Here is a 24574-nt window from a genome sequence, read left to right on the forward strand (position 1 = left end):
GTTTCCAATTGTTGTTTGAAAAGTGATGACAATGGTGAGGTAGTTAAACAAATCACATCAGAGACAGGGAAGTTAGCCCATGTTCCCGTCGGAACTTGGAAAGACGAATATTGACTTGTTTGACTTGTTTTCCTGGCTTCTCGGGAGCCCCTGGGTAAAACGAATCCTATTTTATTTGTTATGTGGATTAGCCACCTTATTGTTTTTGCCATGTGCTGTTCCATGTTTTATAAGATTAATTCAACACGTTATAACTAACATGCAATTTGCTATTATGGTTTCACCCAATGGCGTTAAACAAATGCGAGTAGTATGACAAAATGTACACACAAAATAACATTTTAATAGCCAACAAGAATTTGGAAACAATTGACTCTTAACAATTCAGATAACAATGTAAGCTGAGTAAAAAAAAAAAATAGAATAGCAACAAAAACAAGCGCCAGGAACGCAAAGACGAGGATATGGAAACGCCTTTTATACTTTTTCACCTCCGCCATAAGTTCTTGACGTGAGACAAGAAAAACGCACCCTCTGCCTAAACAGCAACAGGAAAAAAAAAAAAATATATATATAAAATTTTGATCTTCTTTCTAATGAACCATATAGGTTAAACGTTTTGAGAACACTCACCTTACAGAATGTTCAGAGGGCGAAATGTCCACTCTAGACCCTTCTTCTCTGGCAGGTGACGTGGTGGTCTGGTGGTAAGAAAACCTTACATTGAAAACAGGGACCTGTCATTTGGCCATAGTGCCATAAATGTTACCATTAACAGACTTACCGGAGTGGTAAGCTCAGGAAATGGGTTTGGGACTTCATCTGGGCACGCAGTAGCCATTGTTGATCACGCGAATGGTCCGTGTATACCTTTGAACATGCGCATGCGCGATTTTAAAGCCCCACAGAATGTGTTGGAAAAATCTGGAAAGACCGCGCATGCGAAATCCCTATAGTCTAGCCATGATAGTGACACATGTTAAAAAAAAAAAAAAAAAGGGGAATGTGTTAAGAAAAAGTTTTATTTTTAAGTTTTGGTTTTGTATGTTATTATTATATGTATTACCCAACTATGCCTATTGTAATTGTGACGTATTACCTTGTGAGTGTTATGATAAATGTTGGGATTGTGGAAAAAGGTTTACTTGCAGTGCCGAGAATGAAAGTAGTGTCTAATAAACAATAGGATAAAAAGAAAAAGGGGGGATAGTGAGAAACTATGGACTAGGGTATTGTTTATTAAGATTTATGTTAAGCTCAATAGGATAAAAAGAAAAAGGGGGGATTGTGAGAAACTATGGACTAGGGTATTGTTTATTAAGATTTATGTTAAGCTCAATGTTAAGTTTAGGCAACAAAAGATATGAAAACGCTTATGCAAACAGCTACCAGACACTGCTTGTGAAAGATAAGATAACCGCCAGATGTCCAGGAACCGACAGAAACAAGACAGACAACCCCACATAAGGATATATGAGTGAAGGGTCAATACCTCCACTACTTCATGAACACGGGTAAAGATGTATAAAAAGGGACTGTTTGAACTGCTCAGGGCGGCAGTTGGTGGAGCGCAGACTCCCCTGCCGTCCAGCGCTGTTTTTGCTCATATTCTACTTGCTATAATTAATAAAATTTTAATTGGATTATGATCCGTTGTGGTCTCAATTTATAACAACGGGGGGGCTGCCGGGGTCTCCTGCGCCCAGCCTGCTGTGCTCCACAGGGGGCTGGGCGCTGGGTGCCGCATGGCGGGGCTGGGGGCTGTAATCCCCCGGTGCCTGGCCTGGGGCTGGCTCCTTGTGCTCCCGCTGGTGCCCGGGGGTCTCGAAAGGAGGGCTGGCGTTGCTCCTTGTTGGCGCCAATTAACAACAATTAAACACCAGGCCAGGGCGTTAAAGCCCCGCTTTGTGCCAGGGCACGTGCTGGGGGTGGCCGGGGGCACCGCAGCCGCTCTCAGCCCCTCGTGCGGGGGGTGCAGCGCTGGGGGCACCCCCAGCTCCGGGGGCCCGGCCGGGACTACACATCCCATCGTCCCGCGGGGGGGAGGGGCCGGGCCGGGCCGTGCCGTGCCGGGTGAGCCGCGGCCTTCCGGGGGCGGGTGTCCGGCGTGCTACCGGTGCGGGCTGGGGGGCTGCGGGCTCGGGGGGCTGGGGGTGAGGGGGCTGCGGGTTCAGGGGGCTGCGGGCTCGGCCCTGGGGGGCTGCGGGCTCGGGGTCTGGCGGGCGCTGGCGCGGGGCGCCGGGGTCAGGGGGCAGCGGGCGCCATGGCAACGGGATGCGCAGAGGCGGAGCCGGGGGGCGGTTGAGCGGTAAGTGGGGGGCTCCGCGCCTCCGGGCCGCGCACCCCTCGCCTCCAGCAGCGCTTTGCTTGTCCCAGGTCCCCGCGGGTGCCCCGGACCCAAGGGGGGGTGGGTGGGGGGGTTTCCCTCCCTCTGCCCCTGGCTGCTCCGCAGGCTCTGGGCTAAGCGGGACCCCCCGGGCTGTGCTGGGGTCGGGGGCGGCCGGAACCTTCACCCTCCCTGGTTCCCTGGGGGGGGTGTGATGTCCCCCCCGGGCTGCAGGAGCACGAAGCCGGTTTGGGGAGCGGGGGGGGGGGTGTTTTTCAGACTCAAATGGAGCCTTGTTGAGAGGGGCTCGGGGGGTGGGCGCGGCGCGGAGCCAGCCTGGCAGGCTGCAGCCCCCCGAGCCGGAGAGGGACATCTCTGTGGGAGAGGTGCCTCCGGCCGTGGTGGCACATCGGGGAACCCTCCTCTCCCTTCAGGCAGGAGGTGGGTGTGGATGTGACCAGTGGTGCCGGGTCCCCCTGCAACGTGGAAGAAGAATCCGTAAACGGACGCTGATGGTGAGCGTGGCCCTGCGGTGCGGGGCTGAGGCGGGGCTGGGAAATCCGGATCTGATGCTCTGGCAGCTCTGCCTGGAGGCAGAAGTGATCCCAAGGGCTGGAGGGTCCTGCCCAGCTGGCAGTCGGGAGGGGCTGTGCTCACCCGTGTCTCTGAAGTTGGAAATACCTTTGTAGTTCTGCATTTCACGTGTCATTTCCCAAACAGCACGGGCAGGAGGAGGGCCTCGCTGCTGTTTATGGGATGCTCTGGAGAAACCTGCCTCTGGCTTTAGTGTGTTTTGAGAAAGTCCAGGACAGACTTGCTTCATTTTCTAATGAGGGAATTTTTCTTTCTCCCCAGGCTACAAAACCCAAGAAAAGTTTAAGAGGTACGTACATATGCTGCAGGCTTTCCTTTTGCTGTCCGTAGGTGCTTCGATCTGCTGGGAATGCCTGGGGCAGGGGGGGGGGGACGACACTCTCAGGTGGCAGTCCTGGCTACTGAAATGTTTCATGATCCTTGTCTGAAAGCTGCAGATGGTTGAGTGCATCATCATGTCGTTCCTGAACCAGAAATTTTCACCTGCCTCTCACATCAAGCGGATTTGTTTATTGAGGTCCCACATTCCTTTCTTGTGGGCTTTCCCAAATTCAGGGGAGAATATAAGCATTTGTTTCAGTTCTTCCCATCACCTTATCCCTGTTTGGAGGGATACTGTTTGGAGGCCTCTTGCAGCCCCTGATACTGAAGCAGTGCTTTTGGGGTTGCCCAGGGACTCGAGATCCTGCGGGGTGAGAGCTCACAGGTTAAGTGCTGCTTGTGGCCAGTGACTAACTGAATACAAAGCAGCTGGTTCATTTGATAAAGATACCCCATTTCTGGCTAAGTGAAGCTAAATTTTTTATCCACAAAATACTGATCAGGTCCTGGCAGTTCTCTCTAGACTGACAAGGAAGGCCTGACGCTGATGATGCTTAAGACCAAAACTTTATTCTAGCAGATTTCCAAAGAGCAAGCCATACTGAAACTGGGAGCTTTCCTATGCCTGCTTGGTGAGCTCACCTGCCTCAACAGCTTAATTTGTCTCATTTCAGGCTCCATCGATGATGTGCTTGGTGACCTCCTGGGCTATGATGGTAAAACGAACCTTCTTCTCAGCTGAAAGGGCAGCGTCCTTCTATTCTTACTCCCCTCCTGGGAGCAGGAGGTGCTGGTGCAACAGCCATTGATCTGCAAGGGGGCTCCAGCTGTGAGGAGGGGATGGAGCAGGGAGCAGGGCTTCTCGGAGTCAGAGGCCATTGAATAGGCTGGACATCAGCTTTTGGGGAGGCAAAGTGAAGTTCACCTCTGATTAAAAGCCTCTGTGGCCCCGGGGTAGACAGCAGATCCCCCTTTGGAGTGCCTAGGTCAGGAATATGCCCGTGTCCATCATCCTCATCTCTCCCTGTCTTGTTTCCAGATGAAACCTCTGTTAAATCTGCCAAAGCTTCCCAGCCGGCTGTGGGCAGCAGTAGGAGAGCCCAGGACACTGGCTTGCAGGCCAGAAAGAAGTGAGTGCCTTTCAGACACAGCCTCTCCTGTGAGAGATCTCACTTGAAGATCTCTTTGTCCTCCCCAAATCCTTCTGATCTGCCCCATCCTTGGCTTTTCCACCTCCCTCCCTGCCCCAACAGTGATTGCCTGCGAAGGCGAGTTGTCTTCTGCGATGCCTTTGGGAACTGGGAGCCCAGAGCCCGAAGCTTTCCAGCAAGAGCTGGGTGTCCCCCAGCCTTGTACATCTTCTGTAAATCTGCTTTGTAACAGTTGCTTAAATAGAGCAGTCCCAGCACTGCCGTCCTTTATCCCAGTGCTATTTTAGCCTCATTTTCTGCGTTGTACGATGCGGCTGGTGTGGCAGCCCTGTGTGGTCTCCTCTGCCTCCCGCTGCCTGGCCTGGCTTGGCTGTCCCTGGACACACTGGCCGAGCTCACGTGTGGTGCTGCTAACCCCCGGGCTTGTGTCATAGGTCCATTTTAGAAGATGATTTCTTCGACAGACTCCCTGCGAAGGACATAAATTCTGCAGAGGTGAGTCCAAGGTTCAGGAAAGAGCCTGGGAGTCCCGAGGGCTGGGGCTGAGCCGGGCCAAGGTTGCGGCGGTATCACCCCGGCCAGGTCAGCAGTGGCGTGCCAGCGATGAGCTGTGATGTCTGGCTGAAGAGGTAACCCCTCTCCAGCATCCCAGTGGGGTGGGGAAGACAGGACAGGGCGGGGGTGGTGGTGGAAGAAGGGCTTCCTGGTGCCTTGGGTGAGATGGAGCAAAGCTGGGGGGCACGTGCTGCTGCAGCCCAGCCTTCCTGCGTGCACTTTGGGTAAAGTGTTGTAGGAAGGACCTTCACCCAGAGCAACGGCCTTGGGTTTTCCTGATGCTTCTCCTAGAGGCAGCAGGATCTCAGCAAAGGAATTGGGGCACAGGGGGTTTCCAGAGAGGAGGACACCAGGAGGAGTTGGGCATGTATTCTTCTATCTCATAAAACGGATATCAAGGGATATGGGGTAAGGGGTGAGGAGTTTCCAAAAATCTCTTCCCCTCTGATGTCTCCCCTCCCTGGCATGCAGGGATCCAGTGTCTCCGACACAGACCCACAAGCTGTGCTGCAGACCCTGAAGGCAAGTCCTTAAATCCCCTCCATCTCCATCCATCCCCTCCATCTCCATCCATCCCCTCCATCTCCATCCATCCCCTCCATCTCCATCCATCCCCTCCATCTCCGCCCCAGTGCACTGCCATGGCCTCCAGCACCAGCCTCCGAAGGGAGAAGCAGCTCTCACCCTGCTCCCCATCCTTGTCCTCTTGCTTTCCAGGATATGGACGACATGGAAGCTGATCTCCTGGGAATCCCGAAACCCAGTTCTGGGCCAGGGAAGGCAACTGTGAAAGGTCCTGGGAAATGTGACTTCTTGGGAGGAGGAGTAAAAAACACAGGGAAGCTGGTAGCTCCTGAGGAAGGTAAAAAGGAGATTCTGCTATTCTTTTCACACCCTGATTGTAAACGAGCAGGGATATTTTCCTATCCTTATCTGGGATACGGAGCAAAAAGTGGATTTGTTCCCTAAAATGCTTTTCCTGGTTGCTTTTTGCAGGAGTGTTATTCTGGCCATGTGTTATCCCTTAGGAGATCCCTGGACGTCACTCACACCAGCAGCCGCTGCCACCTCCCACCAAACACCACTCGGCTGTTCCCTGGGGCGGTGCAAAGTGTTTCTGGTGGGGAGCCCCCTGCTCTGGGGGCAAGGAGAGCCAGAGGAGCTGCATTTCAGATCTGCCAGCCCCTAAAGTGCCCTGATCTTCCCCTGGCCCTTTTCTCCTCTGCTTGCAAGGAGACCCCTCCGGAGAGATGTGCACCTGGCAGGGCTGTGGGGGGGTCTGTCCATCACAGCGGGTGCTTTTAGGGGGCTGCCACCCAAAAAGCGACCCTTAGCTAGGGTGGGACCGGGGCATTTCTGCAGTACCTTGTCTCTGAGAGCCGTGGCCTCTCTTTCTAGGAGAGAAAGTGCCTGCGATGGAAAAGAAGGCCCTCTCATCCCCTGCCGCTCCCCGACACAACAAGAAATTTAACTTTGAAGGTGGGATCTCACTTCACGCGGCTGCGGGGGGGCGCTGGGGGCTCTGCCCGTGCTCTTTGCCTCCTCGGTTAGCTGGAGGCTTGACTGGTTAATAAGATACGGAGTCCTTCACCCCTATGATGCTAGTGCAAATGTAATCCTTCAGAGGTGACCAAAGGGAAAAAAACCTCTGCATTCGAGGCCCTCCCCAGGACAGGACTGGGGGGTGATTCCTGGGGGCATTTGCATTTTTATATGTGCTTTGGTTTTTAATGATTGTAACACTTGGGAGCCCCTGTGTCAGGGGGGATTCTGTCCAGCTTCTGAACAGGGGAGTGGTTTCCTGGCACAGCTGAAATCTGGTTCTCAAAGCCTGTGCTTTAACAAAGATCAGGATCTGTTAAAATCTGTTAAAAAAAAAAAAAAAACAAAACCAAAAACCCTAATGGGCTTTAGGTGATTTAGGTGGCCTTTCTCCCCTTTTTCTTTGCCTAAGCTGTGTTCAGGCATTAAAGCACCCAAATTTTTGAGTTATTTTCTTCCGGGAGGATGAAAACGTGGAAAAACTGAACGGAAATCTAAGTCTTTGAGTGTTTGAAGTTCAGGGAGACTCAAGGGTATCCCAGGTCCCTGCAGGACCCGCGCTCATGGCTTTGGGCAGATACACTCTGCTGTCCCCACGTGCACGTTGTGGGGAACAGTGGCTGGCGTAGTGCAGAGCTCTTCTTCTAAATAACGTTGCGTTTGTTTGTTTGTTTTGTTATTCTCTTTTCCTGTACCTGCTGGGTAATTCCCAGATTTAGATGATCCTTTGGCAGGACTTTTGTCTGATGAGGAGCAGGATGCTCCCAAGAAACCAGCTCCAACAGGCGCTAAAAGCAGCTCTGAGGAAAAACCAGAACAGAGCAAAGAGAAAGGTAAGTGGGGTTGCTCAGTGCATCCTCTTTGTATTACATAAATCAGCAGCATGGATTAGTCTGTGTGAGATCCAAAATGATTACATTGAAAGCCACCTAGTCCTACCTCTTATTAGCCAGTAACGTAATTTATAGAGCAGCTTGGTAACAGGGTTAATTGTGCCACAGCTCACCAAGTGCTTGATACTTGCAGTGCGCCGCAGATTATGGAGCTGAGCTTTCCTTTCCAGGAATGGAGGCTCTGATCTTACCTTTGACCTCATCCAGCCCGTTCTGCACGCATTGCCAAATGAGAACAAATTTTCTGGGTCAGGATTTGCGTGTCTGAGAGCAGCACCAGTCCGTGCCACACCACAACTGGGGCACCTCTGGGTGGGATCCAGCTGTGGCTGTGTTACAGGCACTTGTCCCTCTTGTTCCTGCAGCAGGGATGCTAATGGGTCTGAGGGTCCCCTAAAATCACCTTTCACCCTGATAAATCTACTCTGGATGCAAGTAGCAGCTGGTGGGTTAGGGCAAGGTCTAAGGTGTGTTGGTAGAGAGGGACTTTAGGCAAAAGGGGACAGGAATTATCTGACTGGAAACTTTCAAAGCTAAAGAAGCTCCTGGCGTTATCCAGAGCTGGAAACCCCAGTGTCAGTGGCACCCAGCAGTGTCCCAGCAGTGGATGCATGGCTGCAGACCAGGCAGTAGTGCATTGCCGCTGTGTTACTTGCTGTGAGATCTGTTCGCTGATCTTAAAAATTACTTTTTAAATGGTCCTGAGAGATAAGAGCAGGCAGGGATGCTTTGATCTCCTGTTTAAAAAAAAAAAAAGCCCTGATCAAACCTTTACCATGTGTGATCCCATCCACAGAGCCACCTCCACCCCAGACGCCCCTGCACACCGTGGCCCCAGTCCAGAGGAGGGCTGAGCTCACTTTTGAAGATACTGATGACGACCTGATGCATGCGCTGGGACTTGGCAGTGGCTCAAAAGGAGCTGAGAAGCAGGGAAAGAAGGCAGAAAAGTAAGGGCAATGAAGAGGCAGTGAGAGTAAAGCAGGGGATGGCTTGTGCGTTGGGATGGTGCCAGCATGCTGTGGGGGGGGGGGATGCTGGAGCTTCTGCCTGTGGGTCCCAGAAAGGGGCAAGAGCAGCCTCGTTTCACAGAGAAGAGCCAGAGCACCCTGGCAAGGCTGTGTGACAAGAAACAGCCCTGCCTCCCAGGGAAACCTATCTGCCACTGTGTCACCAACAGAGAGGTGCTCCGGCCAGCCCGCTCCAAGCTGGATGAGTTGCTGGGACGAAATTCCGTGGCCAAAATCCTGGAACAGCCAGGCACAGGAGAGCGCAGAGAGTTCAAACTGGATAAGAAGTACCAAAAGCAGCCAGGTGAGCGTGGCCAGGGATGCTGGGAAGGTCTGCAGAGGTGATGGCGTTGGCTTGGGAGGGCGAGATTGATTTCTAATGTCCTTGAAGGGGAAATACCCTTTCTGTAGTGGTCAGCAGGGTGGCTAATGGGCTCCCAGTCAGCTCTGGGGCAAAGGTGACTGATGCAAAAGTGTTGTACCCTGCCTTCGAGGCAGCCTGGGGGCATTTGCACAGCAGCTGTAACTCAGTTGCCTTTGGACATGGACTGATTCTCAGCAAAGCAACTTTTCCCAGCCACGTGGAGGAGACACGTTGCTTGCAGGTTTCCAGGGAAGATGTTTCCAGCTGTGTCTTCCCAGAGGCAGCAATCGCAGTGAGAATTGCAGGGGAGGAGGAGGAGGGCTGGTGTCTTTGCAAACAGCCGCTCCTCTAGGCGCTGACTCAAAGCTGCTTGTCTGAACAGAGAAGGAAGACGGCTGGGACAAGGAGGATTTTGTCTTTGGAGCGTACCAGCCGACGGTGGCCTCCATGCCCAAGGGCCAGCCGGCGAGGAGGCAGCCTGTGAGGTATTGTGCTCTGCGTGTGGAGCTCCAGCCAGCAGCCACGCTGCCCCCGCGGCAGAGCGGGCAGGGTCCCCGGGCAGGGTCCCCGGGCAGGGTCGCCGGGCAGGGTCCCCGGGCAGGGTCCCCGGGGTCCTCTCACAGGCACGTATGTGACTGCTTCTCCTTGCAGCAGGTTTCCAGCCAAGAACAGCAGCGAACCAAAACCAGAACCCCGCTCCAAATCTCCTCCTTCAGCCAGGCACAGCCCTGTGCGGAGCAGCCGGACTCGAGGTGACTGGCTGGGCTTGAAAGATGAGGATTTTATGGATGCGAAGCCAACATCTGCAGCAAAAGCCAATCCTGCAGTGAGCTACCCCAGCCCTGGCACAGCCCAGCAGCCCGGCCCCACCAGCCAGCTCCCGGCTGCAGAGGCAGCGCTGGCTAAACCTGACCCGCTGGAGGAAGACAACTGGCTGAGCGCTGCCTTGTCTCGCAAGAAAGCCCAAGCACAGGCGAAGGCTCAGGAGCAAAGTGCCAAGCCCTTGGAGTCCCCAGAAGGAGGGCTGGATCCCCACGCTCCTGTCAGGTAAAAGCACAGCTGGTGGCCACAGGGCTCCCATCATGCAGCTGCTCCAACAGGACGTCTCAGAAATCCTCTGCTCGGATTTAAGAAATCCATTTTAAGTGCTCTCTTGCCTCGGGTTGGGTTAATAACGCAGAGGTTTCTCCCACTGGTGCAGCCTGCAGGGCCATCGCACCTCTGGGCTCTCCTTCTAGTCATGGCTGAGATTGCACGTGCTGCCCCAGGTCCTGTGGGATTGTCCTGGATCAGCATACCCCCACGAGCTCCACGCATGCTCCTCATTCCTGCCTTCTTTCCCCTTCGTTCCTCCTAGTTCCAGGAAAACCACCTCCTCCAGCTGAGTTGGCACAGACAGGTTCAGGCTTGTGCCATTGGGATGGGACTCAGAAGTGAATTGCAGAGAAGCAGCCGCGTGTGTCGTGGGCAGGGGCATGTTGCCCAGGGGAAGGGGGTGGATGCAGCAAGGAGGAACTGGTGTTCCTCCAGAGATGGAGGTTCTGAGGTGTCTTTGCTCCCTCTGAAGCCAACAGGTTGAATCCTGCCGCAGCTGAGTGGGATAGGTTTTCACCTGCAAGGCAGGAACTGGTGTTGAGGGAAAGGATCTTGTCTTTCCTTGCCTCCTGGGCTCTCCCCCATGGGATGTTTTTTGCTTGCAGCCAGCCAGCCAGCCCCACAGGAGCACCGCAGCAGGCAGCTGTCCCGCAGGACCAGGCAGCGAGTGCAGATGGCTCCAGGTGAGGCCTCCTTCACCTTTCAGACACCTCCACAAGGGAGAATTCCTGTGGGAAGCGGCTGCATGTGTAGGTGGGGGAGCGGGGAGGGCTGGTAGCCAGCCGTGACCACTTTGGTCTGGGACCTGTGTAACCGGGAAGGAAGGCAGCGCTGAAGGATCGTCGGGCCCTTGCCTGTTCGATCGCAGTGCGACAGCCAAGCTTTAAACTTGCAAAAATGCCAAGCGGGATAATGTCTGCGTGCCTCTCCCTGCGCTGTGACACTGCTGTGCGTCACTTGTGTCTCTGTGCCCACGCAGGCAGCCGGTCCCCTGGCTCAGCACCACGAAACAAGCCTCGGTTCAACCATCGGATCCTGCGAAGGGGCATCCCTCCAGAAATGCCGGTGCCTTGGGTGCGTTTCCTGTGGTTGTACGGTTCGGGCAGCAGAGATTTGTACAGTTTGGTATGCGGAGAAGGGTCTCCCTGCCCTGAAAAAAAAACAAAACCAACCCCCCAAAAAAAGGCAGGAACCACAGCACTTCCCTTGGCCACATGAATGCTGCCCAGGCTTTGACCAGCCATTGTCGGAGCAGGTTGCTGAGCTGCAGGATCCCACCATCCCCATGTCAGCTGGTGTGCTGGGGCACACTGAGCTCCGCAGTGCTGCCTTTGGGGTTTCGGAAGGCTGTGAGGGACTCGCTTTGCCAGAGCAATGGGTGTGCATAAGTTCACGCTGCCCCATCTGTCTTCCCTTTGCTGCCCCCACACTTGTCCCACCAGTGCTATGTGCTGGAAAGACCCCCTTCTGCTCTGGGCTGTGGCTGTGCGCCGGTTCAGAGGCCGCTGAAAGTGGCTTAGGGGACCCAGTCTCCTCCCTAGGTGATGGAGATGGAGGAGGAGCTGTGCTTTGTCCCTTGATTTACTCTGCAGAGCAGAGTCCCACCGTTGTGTGTGGAGTGGGGATGCAGACATGGACAAGCCTGTCTGACCCTCTGCCCTCATTGCCAGCTCCCAGAGCGGAGCGCGACCCTCATCGCTGTGCCCAGGAGACCCAGGCCCTCATCCTGCTGGGAGGGGATGGTTCCCATTGCTATATTCAAATCATGGACTTGTCCAATTTTCAGCCTCTACAGGCTCATTCCCAGGAAAGCAGGAGGCACCAGGCCCTGCCCCGCTCACTCAGGTAGGTGTGCTGGGTCCGTGCCCCGAGCGGTGCAGGATCAGGGCAGCGATCGCGAGCCCTCCGCTGCCGACTCGCCGCCATCCCGCTCTGTCCGTGCTCCCTCGGCCTGAGGAAGGATGTGCCCCACTTTGCATCTCTGGGAAGCCGTGTCCATGGAGGCAAAGAGTTTGGAGCTCCCCGAGGTGCCACAAGTTGCGTTTATCAGGCCAAAGCATGGGTGCTATGGATGCTTTGTAAATCATGTGTGTTTATAGCCCTGCATGGCCTGAGCAGCATTTACACAGTTCCCCAGGCATATATACATATTATATTAACTAGACAACAGAGGCTCCAGGTGATAAAGGACTTTTTCTTCAGTTGATTTTCCCCAGTATAGTGTTGAAGATGCTCTGAGATTATTTCTAGACAACTGAAGGAGAATTGAAGCCTTTCACAGAGAAGGCAGCTCTTGCTTGGTCTTTGAAGCCTCTCCTTCTCATCCAGCTGGGCTCCTTGCCCTGCCCTGGTGGTGGGACACATGTTGTCTCCCAGAGGGCTTGTGGTCTCCGCCTTGATTCTGCCCCCAGAGGAGGAAGAGCGCAGCATGCTTGTGTCTGGGGTGGGGGCTGCCGAGTGTCACCTGGGGAGAAGGGACCCACGCCAGCACGGGGATTGGGCTGGGGAGGGGGTGGGGGTGGTACTGCAGTAGGCTGGAGATGGATCGCCGTTTCCAGGCTAGGAGGAGATGTTCTCCCCAGGGCTTTACCTCCCTGAGAGCATCCCTGTGTCTCCGCAGGTTCCTGCACCCAGGGCACATGTCCAGGCTGCCCCGCAGCTGCAGGTAAGGCAGGTGCCTTCTTTTGGAGGCTGATGGCCGCACCACAAAGCCACTGATCCTGAAGGGCCTCGATCTTCTCTCTCCATCCTTGTAGGCAGAGTTCTCAGCCCCGGGCTTGCAGCATGAGAGGAGGCAGGGGGCTCCCGCAGCCCAGCTCCATGAGGATGCATCAGGCTGCCAGGCAGCGCTGCTGAGCGCCCAGGCCCGTGTGGCAGAGCTGGAGAGCCAGGTGAGCCCCATTGCCTGCTGAATGGGGGACCACGGGTGACCCAGAGGGAGGAGAAGGAGCCATATCCTGTCCCCAATAGCATCAGGGTGACAGGGGAGAGAGGTGAAACCTCCCTGTCCAGAGACGCCTATGGCCACCAAGTGCTGCTGTGGGAGTTCTGTCCCCAGGGCAGCACAAGGACTTTCTCTCCGGGTGCCTGGCAGGTCCGAATGCTGGAGCTGGAGCGGACACAGCACAAACTGTTGCTGGAAAATCTCCAGCAGCGGCACCAGGAGGAACTGAATCTCCTTGAGAGCACCCACAGGTACCAGCCTCTCACCTGTGCTTCCCTCCTCGCCTACAGCTCTGTCTCTCCTGGGGTGGGAGTGCTGGGATGCTTCCCAAATCTGCCCCTGGGGCAGGTGGGCGCAGAGCCATGTCGATGTGGACGTGGTGGGGGCAGAGAGCAGCCCCACAGGTGAGCCAACATGGGAGTCCACTCTCACCACCACTGTCCCCTGGGTGACAAGGAGGAGGGGCTGGTCCCATTGCCAGCGCACCCCCAACCAGGCAGCACAGTGGGCAGTAGCAGGAGGGTTCAAGGCTCAGGTCTGCGTGTTTCGCCATGCACACAGCAACACTGATCTGCTCGCAAACCCCTGTGTGCGCTCTGCGGGGGGGGGGGGGGGGGAGTGCTGGGTATTGCTGTGGAAGCAACACTTCTTCCTGGCTGTGACCTCTCGGGGCAGGAACCAGGTGAAGGTGGTGGAGGACACCTACGGGCAGCGGGAGGAGAGGCTGCGGCTGGAGAAGGAGCAGCTGATGGCTCAGCTCCTGCTGCAGAGCCAGGATGCGGAGCGGGCACGGGCAGAGCTGCTGGCGCAGCACCAGCAGCGCCTGGCCACGCTGGAGCAGCAGAACAAGCTGGAGATGGAGCGTCTGCAAGAGCTGCAGAGGTGAGAGTGGCACAAGTGGCACACACGTGTGGCTGGTACCCACAGTCTCAGCGAAGGAACCAGGGAGTGGTTTGGGGACATGGTGAAAGGAGAAACCAGACTCCAGAAGCACTGGGTTGTGGGCAGCTTGGTGCCTTTTGGAACGGGGATTTGCTTTGTAGGTGGACACAGGGAGATCTGACTGGAGACGTGGTTTCAGAGTGAATGCATTGTATTTTGAAAGATGCTGAACCCAATGTTTTATCTTCCCCCAAATCTCTTTTATTCAGGTCAGTGAGTTCAGTGAGTTACTGATGTCCACATAGTTTGGGTCAATGACAAATCAGGTTTTGGTAGAGGAGCTCATAACCCCAAAATTGGGCCCATCCCAAATGTGGATGCCTGTCGGTGGAATGCCCCAGGACAGACCCCCATGCCAGCTCAGCTCCTGGCACCTGATTCTCAGCCCCACAACCAAGCCTCTCCCACAATGCCTATCATGGGGAGCACTGGTTTGTGCCAGCCTGTGGCAGGCTCCTTCCCCGTGTCCCGCAGGGTGTCTGTCCAGGAGATGCGCAAAGACCACGAAGAGCAGCTCCAGCGGCTGAAGCGGCTGAAAGACCAGGAGATCGATGCAGTGACCAGCGCCACATCGTACACCAGGTACTGACAGTTGTGTTCCCACATTGGTCCCTGGCCACAGCATTCCCTGTCCTACACGAACCAGGCTTGGACCATGGCAACAGGGGCCATCCCCTCTCCCACCCACTGCCTGCGGGGATGCTGAGCTGTGTAATACCCGTCAGTGCCCCCCGGAAGCAGGAGCTGCATCTTCCTACTGCTCTGCTGTGACCCAGAGAGGTTCAGGGCAGGGCTGCCCGGCCTTTGGGCCACCAAATATCCCCCTCTCCATTGCGGTGAGATGAAGTGTGTCCCACAGGGGTGACCCTCCCCTCACTTCTCTCTGCAGGTCTCTGAATGGCATCATCGAGCGGATGGAGAAGTTCTCCAGCAACTTGCATGACCTCTCGCGAAAGGTGGAGGCCACACACCACACCACCTCCCAGGAGCTGGCCATGGGGGTACGGCAGCGGGACGAGCAGCTCAAGGGTATGTCTGCTGTTCCTCTGTGCCGGAACGGCTGCGGGGTCTCCACCGGAGCTGGGGGTACCCAGAAAACAAGGAGAAGTTGCTCTGAGTCAGCCAGAGGCTGGGAGCTGAGGCTGGCAAAGCCTTGCCTGCCTTGGTCACTGGACATCTCGGGGTCTTCCCTTTACAAAGCAGTGTCCTGGGGATGTGCCAGGGGTGATGAGCACAAACACACACAGTTTTTCTGTGAACATGGTGTGGATAGAAGGGAAGAACTTCCCGCCTCATGCTGCTCGTGCCTCTCCCCAAGTGCTCCAGGACAGGCTATCGCAGCAGCAGAGGGACATGGAGGAGGAGCGGAGCCGACTCCAGGAGGTGATCGCTAAAATGGAGGCCAGGCTGAGTGAGCAGACTCGGCTGCTGGAGCAGGTGAGCCCACACTGTGTCCTCTGCCCGGGTCGGCCCTCCTGTCTGGGTATGGGGTATGTGTCTCACCAACTGGAGGTTCCTGGCCTGGAGGTTGTGAATAGCATCTGTCACCTCTGTGTCTGAACGCAGGAGCGATGGAGGGCAACGGCAGAGCAATCCAAAGTGGAATTACTGCAGCACTCACTGGAGGAGCAGCGGCGAGTCATGACCCAGCAGCTGTCCATGGAGCGAGCAGAGCTGGAGAGGGCGAAGGTGAGGTGGGGCAGACATCTCCAGGGCTGCACTGCATTGTGTGGTGGAGGCAAGAGCTGGGTGCTGGGCTGCAGCATCCTTCTGCAGCTCTCTGCCTCCTCAGCCTCACACAGGGGGAATCGCAGTCAGGCCAGCCCTCTGGCTCACGGATGCAGGAGGCCGCGGTGTGTGCGCATGGCACGTGCTGGTTCTTGAGGAACACGGGACCAGAGCTCACGGTGACAGGGTTCACACCAGGCACCGTGGGCTTGAACCAGCCCCTAGATGTTGCACGGCAGAGATGGGTTAAAGGAGAAAAATCCTGTGGCGAATGGGACTTAGTGCTTCTTCTCTCCCTCTCTGGCAACGCTCCCCAGAGTGCTCTGCTGGAAGAGCAGAAGTCCGTGATGCAGAAGTGCTCGCAGGAGCAACGGAAGCTGGCAGCCGAGTGGGCTGAATTTCACACCCAGCAGCAGCTGAGGAAGGAGCAGATGGAGCGCAACATGGACCGAGCCCTGAAGATGGACTCACAGAGAGAGGGCACCATCATGAGCCTGGCCAAGGTACCACAGTAGAGCCCCTCTCCATGGCCTCCAGCACCACCTGGCAGCTCACGGATGGGTCCTGCCCACCGGGGAGATGTTCAGCCCTGCCTTCAGGTGTTTAAAACAAGTTTTAAGAGACATCACTGCGGTGGTGAGAATCGGGCTGTTCCGGGAGCAGCCTCCACCAGCCTGTTTTAGATGTTGACTGAAGCATCAGTCACCTCTGTCTCTCCCCTTTGCCTGTGAGGAGTTTGGGCAGCCAGACCAGGCACAGCCGCCTCCATTGTAAGTCTGGTGAGAGGAAACCCCCATGGTGCGTTAAACAGAACCTCCCCATGCCATGGGGACATGTTTGGAGCCAGTTCTCCCCCCTGGAGCTGTCCAGAGGAGATATGTGGCACAGACTGTGGCAGGGCTGCATTTCTGAGGGCTACCAGGGTGGAAAATAACCATTCAGGCTGGGTGTTTCCACTGCTGACAAACTGCCAAGCCTTGAGCATGTTTTAGAGTGTGTAGCATGGGTGAGGGGCTCCGTCTTTCTGGGGAAGGAGTGTGTGTGTGTGTGTGTGCCTGCCTGTACAATCTCAGCTCTGCCAACCCTGGTGCCCAAGGGTGGGTGGATGAGAGCATTGGTTGGGTACCTGGTGGTGTTGCTCTGCACCCCAAACTGGCAAACACAAGAAGGAAAACAGGGGCAGATCTCTCCCATCACTTGGGGGGACATGAGATAGTGTCCAGGATAGGGCAGGTAGTGCATTGATTTTCCCCATGCCCATCCTAGGAGCAGGCAGAGCTGAAGATCTGGAGCCATGAGCTGAAAACCAGGGAGGAGCAGCTGGTGAGGGACAGGGAGCTGCTGGACAAGTCCTGGCAGGAGCTGAGGCTGGAGAAGGAGAAGGTGGACAGGGCCACACTGCGCATCCAGCAGCAGGAGGAGCAGATTAAAAGCACGACCAAGGTAAGTGAAGCATCTGCGCTGCAATTCACAGCTGGGGTTTCACATCCCTCCTTGAGTGCTGAATCCCAGCGCTGTCCTGGGAGGGGAACAGGGGGTGCACAAAGGAGCCCTGCCCCAGGGCAGCGAGGGTCCCTGTCCCCAGCCTCCTCAGCTGCTCTGCCTTGCAGCTCTCATCCCAGAAGTACAAGGAAGGGGAGCAAGCCCTGCAAGAGGCGTGCAGGATAGAGTCCGAGCACCAGAGGAGGCTGCAGGTCATGGAGCAGCAGCTGGAGCAGCTGAAGCAGCAGGAACAGCGTCTTCACGAGGCAAAGACTCCCTTGCCTTTCCTTCTTGGCCTGGGGCCGCTGTGCCAAGGGCCTGAACCTTTGCCAACAGTTTCTCTCTCTTTCTCCCGGGGATGGGGCAGGAGCGGCTGAGCATGGCTCGCCAGAGGAGACAGCTCGAACAGATACGTGAGGAACTGCCCACCAACTCTGCGATGCTGCTGAACACAAACCAGGGCCTCAGTGCCCCTAGGAGAGGCCTCTCCAGCACACCGTGTAAGGCTTCCTGCACACTGCTGGGGGAGGGGGGGGACGGGACATGCTGGGGGCCAGTTGCACTTGTATTCCACTTCTCAGGAGGCTTGGGATGTTCCTGGGGGCTCATCACACACTCAGATGTGAGTTGGCCTCCTCACATCCTCTGAAGGAGCTCAGCAGAGACCTCTGAGCCAGGGCAGTGCCAGGAGGGGGCAGAGGGGGCAGGAAGGGAGAGGCAGGTGGATTAAAGGCCGTTTGCAGTGGGAGGTTGGGGAGGACCCTGCTGCAGGGACATGCAGGCAGCAAAAAAAGGGACACTTGTCCGTCTGCTGTTCCTCTAACGGCAGCGGTACCACACGGTTGGGCTCTTGTTCCAGGTTTTCCACTTCCCACCAGCGCGCTCCCTTGGCATAGCCCAGGGGGTAGCAGGGACACTGGGGCTGGCCCCACCGAGCTCTACGCCACATTGTTGCTGCTGAAGCACAGGGCCCAGCAGGTGAGGTGGTGGGAAACCAGGGCTGGAAAGGGCTTCAGACCAGCTGGGTGGGAGCAGGGCTGGGTGAAGCCTGGGTTGAGCCTGACGGCCACAGGGTGGGTGTGAGATCGTTGCTGGGCTGGGTGGGCTCGCAGAAGCCGTGGGCACCTAGAAGAGTGATACCAGCAGCAAGGGTTGGTGCGTCCTCACGGCTTGTTTCAGGCTGGTTGATAACATCCTTGGCTTGATGGCGTTGCCCCATCCCTGGGTGGCAGAAGCCAGCTCTGCTGGGCTCTGGCTTCATGATGTCCCCATCCTCAGCCCCCTCCTTCCCTGCTGGGTCCTTCCCCAGGCAGGGATGCTCTTTGAGCCTTCCTCTGTGGGCCTCACTCGGTGTGAGGTTATGGGCTCTGTGGGGAGCCCATACACCCCGGGGGCTACCACAGATGGGTACCTGCCCGCTGCTCGCCGCACGGAGGAGGGTTTGGGATACTCCCATCACTCGTGAGCAGCACCCTGGCCTGTGACCCCATTTCTGTGGCACTCTGATATCCGTGCCATCTATCCCTCTCTTAGGACCATGATTTCTTAGAGAAGGAGCAGTTCTTCCTGGACACCCTGAAGAAAGCAACCTACAACACTTCATCTCTGTCAGGCTGAGGAGGTGGCATCCCCACGCACCCCAAGGGATGGCTGTGCCTGTCCCCGCAGGAGGCTGCTGTGGAGGAAAACAAACAATAAATAATCCCAGTTCTCTGCTGAGGAAGTGTCCTCTTTAAAAGCAACCTCGGAGTGTTCAGAGCGTGAAATCCATCCCTGGGCTGGGAAGTCTGGCCTCCATCCCTCAGGGCCAGTGTCCCTGGCCACCTGGCAGGCACTGCTGGGAGGCAGTGGCCACCGTGGGTGTGAGAAACTATGGACTAGGGTATTGTTTATTAAGATTTATGTTAAGCTCAATGTAAAGTTTAGGCAACAAAATATATGAAAACGCTTATGCAAACAGCTACCAGACACTGCTTGTGAAAGATAAGATAACCGCCAGATGTCCAGGAACCGACAGAAACAAGACAGACAACCCCACATAAGGATATATGAGTGAAGGGTCAATACCTCCACTACTTCATGAACACGGGTAAAGATGTATAAAAAGGGACTGTTTGAACTGCTCAGGGCGGCAGTTGGTGGAGCGCAGACTCCCCTGCCGTCCAGCGCTGTCTTTGATCATATTCTACTTGCTATAATTAATACAATTTTAATTGGATTATGATCCGTTGTGGTCTCAATTTATAACAATTCCTGGTGCCGTGACTCGGATAAGGAACGGTGGGCTTTGGTCCTCCGGGGAGGCGCCCCGCGACATTTCGCGGCCCCGCGACCAACAGCTTACTCCAACCTTACCGATGAACCTAAATTCTAGAATAATGAGCAAAGGAGAAACCGGTAAAATCCCATAAAAATTCTGTGCACGGGAGTCCGGACGAAGACGCAGGACGCGTAAGTATATTGCGAAGTTGTTCGCGGGTTTGCCGTTCGGGTGGGATTGGGTTTCCTGGAATATAACGAGTGAGAGGTTCGATATACTGAACCAAGCGAGTGCGGACTCTTAAGTACTGCGTTTCCCATCTCCCGCGAGGGACTGGGCCAGGAACAAGGGGAGCGAGTGAGTGTATGTTTGTGGATATTCCAGAAGATGGGGGCGAAGGGCAGCAAGCCTTCGACTCCCATGGGAAGGGTACCCACTGTACCTAAGAATACCCCTCTGGCATATATCTTGGACAATTGAAGATATTTCCCTGGAACCCTAGGGAAAGATAAGCAGAAAGTGATAGAATATTGTACTAAGATATGGGGAGGGAAGAAGATTTCTAAAAATGTCTTTTGGCCAGTCTATGGGTCAGAAGAAGATTGGGTAAGACAGCAATTAAACCTCTGGGTTAATAATAAAAAAAAACCCTTAACCCGGAGGAGAGTCAATATGCGGAGGTGTGGCTAAAAAACCGGGAGCTAGACTTTACCCGCTGAATGAAATAAAAAAACTAAACAAAAGAAAAAGAAGGGAGAGTTAGACGAAACCCTTCTAACCCCCCCTCCTTACATTTCTCCTCCTGCTCCTGCAGAGGTCCCCAGAGCGCCCACTCCCCCACCAGAGTCGGAACAAGGGTCTCCCCCTCTTCCTAGACGCGTAACTAGAAGTCAAAAAGGGGCAGCTCAAATATACCCCCTAAGAGAAAAGCCCATGGGGGGACCTCAACCTGTGATCGGATATATTTCTGTGCCTCTAAATTCGGCTGACCTATGAGATTTTAAAAGGACCGAGATGGGACACTTAATTGAGGACCCACTCGGAGTGGCAGAAAGATTAGATCAATTTCTGGGACCAAACCTTTATACTTGGGATAAGATGCAATCTATCCTTTGTCAATTATTTACTACCGAGGAAACCCAGGGACCCCAAGCAGATATTAAATGGCCACTCCAAAGACCTAATTGGGATAATCAGGATCCGGCGCATAGAACTCATATGCAGGACCTGAGAACTATAGTAATTCAGGGGATTAGAGAAGCAGTACCCCGTGGCCAGAATATCAATAAAGCATTTAATGAAATGCAAAAGAAAGATGAGAGCCCCACTGAGTGGCTGGAACGACTGAGGAAAGCCCTTCAGCTGTACTCTGGGGTAAATCCAGACAACCCTTTAGGGCAAGCGCTCCTCAAAACTCAGTTTGTGGCAAAATCATGGGAAAAACTTTAGCGGAACACTTCAGCAGGAGAGGACAGATAAGGGTGAAAGAAATAATTAAGCAAGAAAAGCAGATGGCCAGCAAGGGCATAAATTACCTTAGACTGATAAGAACACTGCAAATGAGCAAAAGGTGAAAAGTACTCCATGAGGAAGACCTACAGCCTTCCTCCCATAGACCACTGCCCACATTCTAAAGACCCCGGCCCACAATTTTTGGAAGAATCTGCGCAAGCGTGAAAGACTGATAAGCTAATTAGCATACGAAGCGAGGGTAGGCGGGTTCAGGTAATGAATATGTATAGGCGTTAATGGAATATTCATTGTTTCAAGCTTATTTGCTGCAGTGTTGCTTATTTTGGTTACCGGATTTATGGAATGTGGAATTTGACTTTGATAATTGTTACTGTGATTTTGGCTATATTTTTGATAATAATAGTGAGCTCTTGGTGTTGCTGTAGAAAGATACCTGTGTGTTGCATTTTGTAAGTAGTAATTCTGTAAGTGATAAGTGTGTTCTGTGAGTGTAAGCTGGGAAAAATGGGAGGAAAGCAGAGTGGTGGGATTTTAAAGAAAAATCCGCTAGGGTGTGTTTTGAGTCACTGGAGGGATATTGGAGGGTCTGCTGGTGGAAATGTGAATAAGAAAACGTTGATAAAGTACTGTAATCAATGGTGGCCACTTTATAAGCTGGAAGGTGGGGAAAAATTGCCTTGTAATGGAACTATAAATTATAATACTTTGCTGCAGTACGGAGAGAAGGAAAATGGGATGAAGTAATGTGTGCTGATATGTTTGTGTGACAGGAGTGTGGGATTAACACCACCTGATCTTTGATTATGGCTCTAGAAAAGGATAAGATAAAACAAACAAACAAACAAACAAAAAAAACCAAAAACCTGAGACCTAAACTAAAAGGATGTTCTTGTTGAAATATTTGTGTAAAAAAAATAGAGAGAGCTCAGGTTGTGGTTCTTTCTGTGCGGCAACCAGAATGAAACACGTTGTAAGATAAAAAAACTTGTGCTAATGTATGTAAGATCTGAAGGGGGGGGGGGGGGGGTGATGGAGAATCAAAGACCCTGTGAAAGTGTTAAAGTATCGGGGTGAGTTTGTACAAAGCCCCGTAGCCCCTCGAAGGTGCGGCTGAGTCCTGCGGGACGCATGGCAGGGTGTTTGCTGTTTGCCTGTGAAGGCATGGTATGTAAGAACGCAGACTTAAAGCAACAAGGAGCAGATTTGCATTCAGGGTGAGAAAGAGTTAAAACAGAAGTGCTGCTGCAGAGGCAGGCTTGTGTAACCTGCAGAGCAGGAAGAGCATCTCCTGCCCCGAATCCTCCTGATGGTGGGGAGGAGGGGGTTGCTGTTGCTGACGATTGAGCAGAAGGACCTGACAATGTCACCCCGATTGCTGCAGCATTTGCAGCACAACGGGACCGGTAACGGCCCCTCTAGGGCAGGCAGCGGGTCTGAGGAGAGTAAAGGTGAATCTCTGATGGGGAAATTTAGATGTTTGAAAGTCAGTTGTGAATAGGACTGGATAAAGGTTCGAGTTGATTTTTACTAAGGTAATCGTGATGTAGAAAAGTTGGTGAATACAAAACCAACTTACTTGGTGTTAAACTTCAGTGAAAAGAATTTGTTACAGTTGTGGGAGCTGCTGGCCACCAGGAAAATACCCTGAAACCTTTAAAGTAAATGTTGAGCTTATCTTTAATTCAACAGAAAAGTGGAAGAGAGGACCTCCCTGAAGTAAAAGAAATCTTTAACCAGGTATATCTGGAAGTAAATTCCAGGTAAGGGGAAAAATGCTTTCCCTGTTATAGTAGAAATGATAAACGGGAGGCCTGCCTAGTTCAGGTAAAACAATATCCCTTGGTCAGCAAGGCTGTGGGGAATATTGCATAAAAACTAAAATAAAATACACTCTGTAGTAGTTCTACTAATGTAAATCTGTGTTTTACCATGACTGTGACTTGTTATGGGATGTGCAGATGAAACTCTGCATTGACAACAAAGTACAAGGAATAAGGTTGGTCAAGTGCCTCCTACCACAATCAAGGGCAAGACTGGGTTGGCCTCTGTGTTTGCCACCAAGAAGGATCTTGAGCTCTGCTGCTGGCTGCAACCCAGTAGGCGTTGAGTGGTGGGGACATGTGCCATGCCAGACCTTGATGTGAGGAATGGCCCCCTCTGTTATAAGAGGGTCGTCCAGGAAGGAAGAACATAAGATGGCCCATTAAGGCACGGATTTGGAAATTGGAAACCGCCTGGCCGACCATGAAGCCATACAAGTAGCAGAGGAGGTAGGAAAGGAGGAATTATCCTTAATACCAGATGGTAAAATCCAAACTGTAAGTACAGATCAGGAGCCAAATTATTCTAAAGAAAACTTAAAGGTCATTCAGGACATGAATGATAAAATAAATAAGTGGACTTATTTGAGGGATGGTCGTATAGTGGTACCATCCAATTTAATATGGACCACAGCTGTAATAGAACATAATAAGATGCATTGGGGAGCTGATAATTTATATAAAAGTCTAAATCAGAAATTGATAGGGCAGAACTTGTATACTGTAATAAAACAGGTGACTCAGCGATGTGAAATGTGTTTGAAAATTAGCCAGGGCAACAGTGGCAAGTTGATTTTTCCAGACTCCCAAGAATTGGGGGGGTACCAATATTTATTAAATGAATGGACACCCCAACGTATCATACAGTATTATAGACCTGCAACTTGGAATCCTAATGAACTTATTAACGGTGCTCGAGAACCTATCTACAATCTGAATCATATCATTCATCTACAGGCTGTCTTGGAAGTTATTACTAATCAAACAGCTAAAGCTTTTGACGTGAAATGCAATTTATCAACACAGGATGATTCTCGATTACCTGCTAGCCGAAGAAGGAGGTGTTTGTGGTAAAGTAAATGTTTCCAATTGTTGTTTGAAAATTGATGACAATGGTGAGGTAGTTAAACAAATCACGTCAGAGATAGGGAAGTTAGCCCAGGTTCCAGTCTGAACTTGGAAAGACGAATATTGACTTGTTTTCCTGGCTTCTCGGGAGCCCCTGAGTAAAACGAATCCTATTTTATTTGTTATGTGGATTAGCCACCTTATTGTTTTTGCCATGTGCTGTTCCATGTTTTATAAGATTAATTCAACACGTTATAATGGTTTCACCCGATGGCGTTAAACAAATGCAAGTAGCATGACTATTAACATTTTAATAGCCAACAAGAATTTGGAAACAATTGACTCTTAACATTTCAGATAACAATGTAGGCTGAGTAAGAAAAAAAATAGAATAGCAGCAAAAACAACCGCCAGGAACGCATAGATGAGGATATGGTAACGCCTTTTATACTTTTCCACCTCCGCCATAAGTTCTTGATGTGAGACAACAGAAAAACGCACCCTCTGCCTAAACAGCAACAGGAAAAAAAAAAAAAAAATATTTTGATCTTCTTTCTAATGAACCATATAGGTTAAACGTTTTGAGAACACTCACCTTACAGAATGTTCAGAGGACGAAATGTCCACTCTAGACCCTTCTTCTCTGGCAGGTGACGTGGTGGTCTGGTGGTGAGAAAACCTTACATTGAAAACGGGGACCTGTCATTTGGCCATAGTGCCATGAATGTTACCATTAACAGACTTACCGGAGTGGTAAGCTCGGGAAAGGGGTTTGGGACTTCATCTGGGTACGCAGTAGCCATTGTTTATCACGTGAACGGTCCGTGTATACCTTTGAACATGCGCATGCGCGATTTTAAAGCCCCACAGAATGTGTTGGAAAAATCTGGAAAGACCACGCATGCGAAATCCCTATAGTCTAGCCATGATAGTGACGCATGTAAAAAAGGGAATATGTTAAGAAAAAGTGTTATTTTTAGGTTTTGGTTTTGTATGTTATTATTAT

The 24574-nt window shown here is 52.9% G+C and overlaps 1 protein-coding gene and 1 long non-coding RNA gene across 2 annotated transcripts; one reads left to right on the forward strand and one right to left on the reverse strand.

Moving 5' to 3' along the window:
- Positions 1 to 278: 278 nt before the first annotated feature.
- Positions 279 to 24274, reverse strand: LOC308057310. Its single transcript, XR_013925211.1, has 2 exons — positions 23869 to 24274; positions 279 to 375 (listed from the first exon to the last, which is right to left on the reverse strand). It is a non-coding gene; the product is annotated as an uncharacterized lncRNA (long non-coding RNA).
- Positions 2761 to 18664, forward strand: LOC308057309 (fas-binding factor 1 homolog). Its single transcript, XM_080411445.1, has 31 exons — positions 2761 to 2841; positions 3182 to 3209; positions 3916 to 3957; positions 4281 to 4371; positions 4827 to 4887; positions 5419 to 5469; positions 5665 to 5809; positions 6346 to 6426; positions 7203 to 7322; positions 8179 to 8332; positions 8563 to 8696; positions 9139 to 9323; positions 9424 to 9803; positions 10457 to 10534; positions 10831 to 10925; positions 11638 to 11929; positions 12228 to 12294; positions 12472 to 12516; positions 12608 to 12742; positions 12946 to 13046; positions 13471 to 13677; positions 14212 to 14319; positions 14627 to 14766; positions 15056 to 15174; positions 15304 to 15426; positions 15783 to 15968; positions 16732 to 16908; positions 17076 to 17213; positions 17315 to 17447; positions 17807 to 17925; positions 18481 to 18664. The coding sequence occupies exons 1-31, from the start codon at positions 2839 to 2841 to the stop codon at positions 18562 to 18564; spliced, it is 3822 nt and encodes a 1273-aa protein (XP_080267571.1). The 5' UTR covers positions 2761 to 2838; the 3' UTR covers positions 18565 to 18664.
- Positions 24275 to 24574: the final 300 nt, after the last annotated feature.

The sequence above is a fragment of the Falco punctatus genome (assembly GCF_963210335.1).
Source record: "Falco punctatus genome assembly, contig: scaffold_133, whole genome shotgun sequence".
Taxonomy (NCBI): domain Eukaryota; kingdom Metazoa; phylum Chordata; class Aves; order Falconiformes; family Falconidae; genus Falco; species Falco punctatus.

Coding starts and splice junctions, on each gene's coding strand:
- LOC308057309 (XM_080411445.1), top strand. Junction 5,470..5,664: donor CTGTGCTGCAGACCCTGAAG/GCAAGTCCTTAA, acceptor CTTGCTTTCCAG/GATATGGACGACATGGAAGC. Junction 7,323..8,178: donor AGAACAGAGCAAAGAGAAAG/GTAAGTGGGGTT, acceptor TCCCATCCACAG/AGCCACCTCCACCCCAGACG.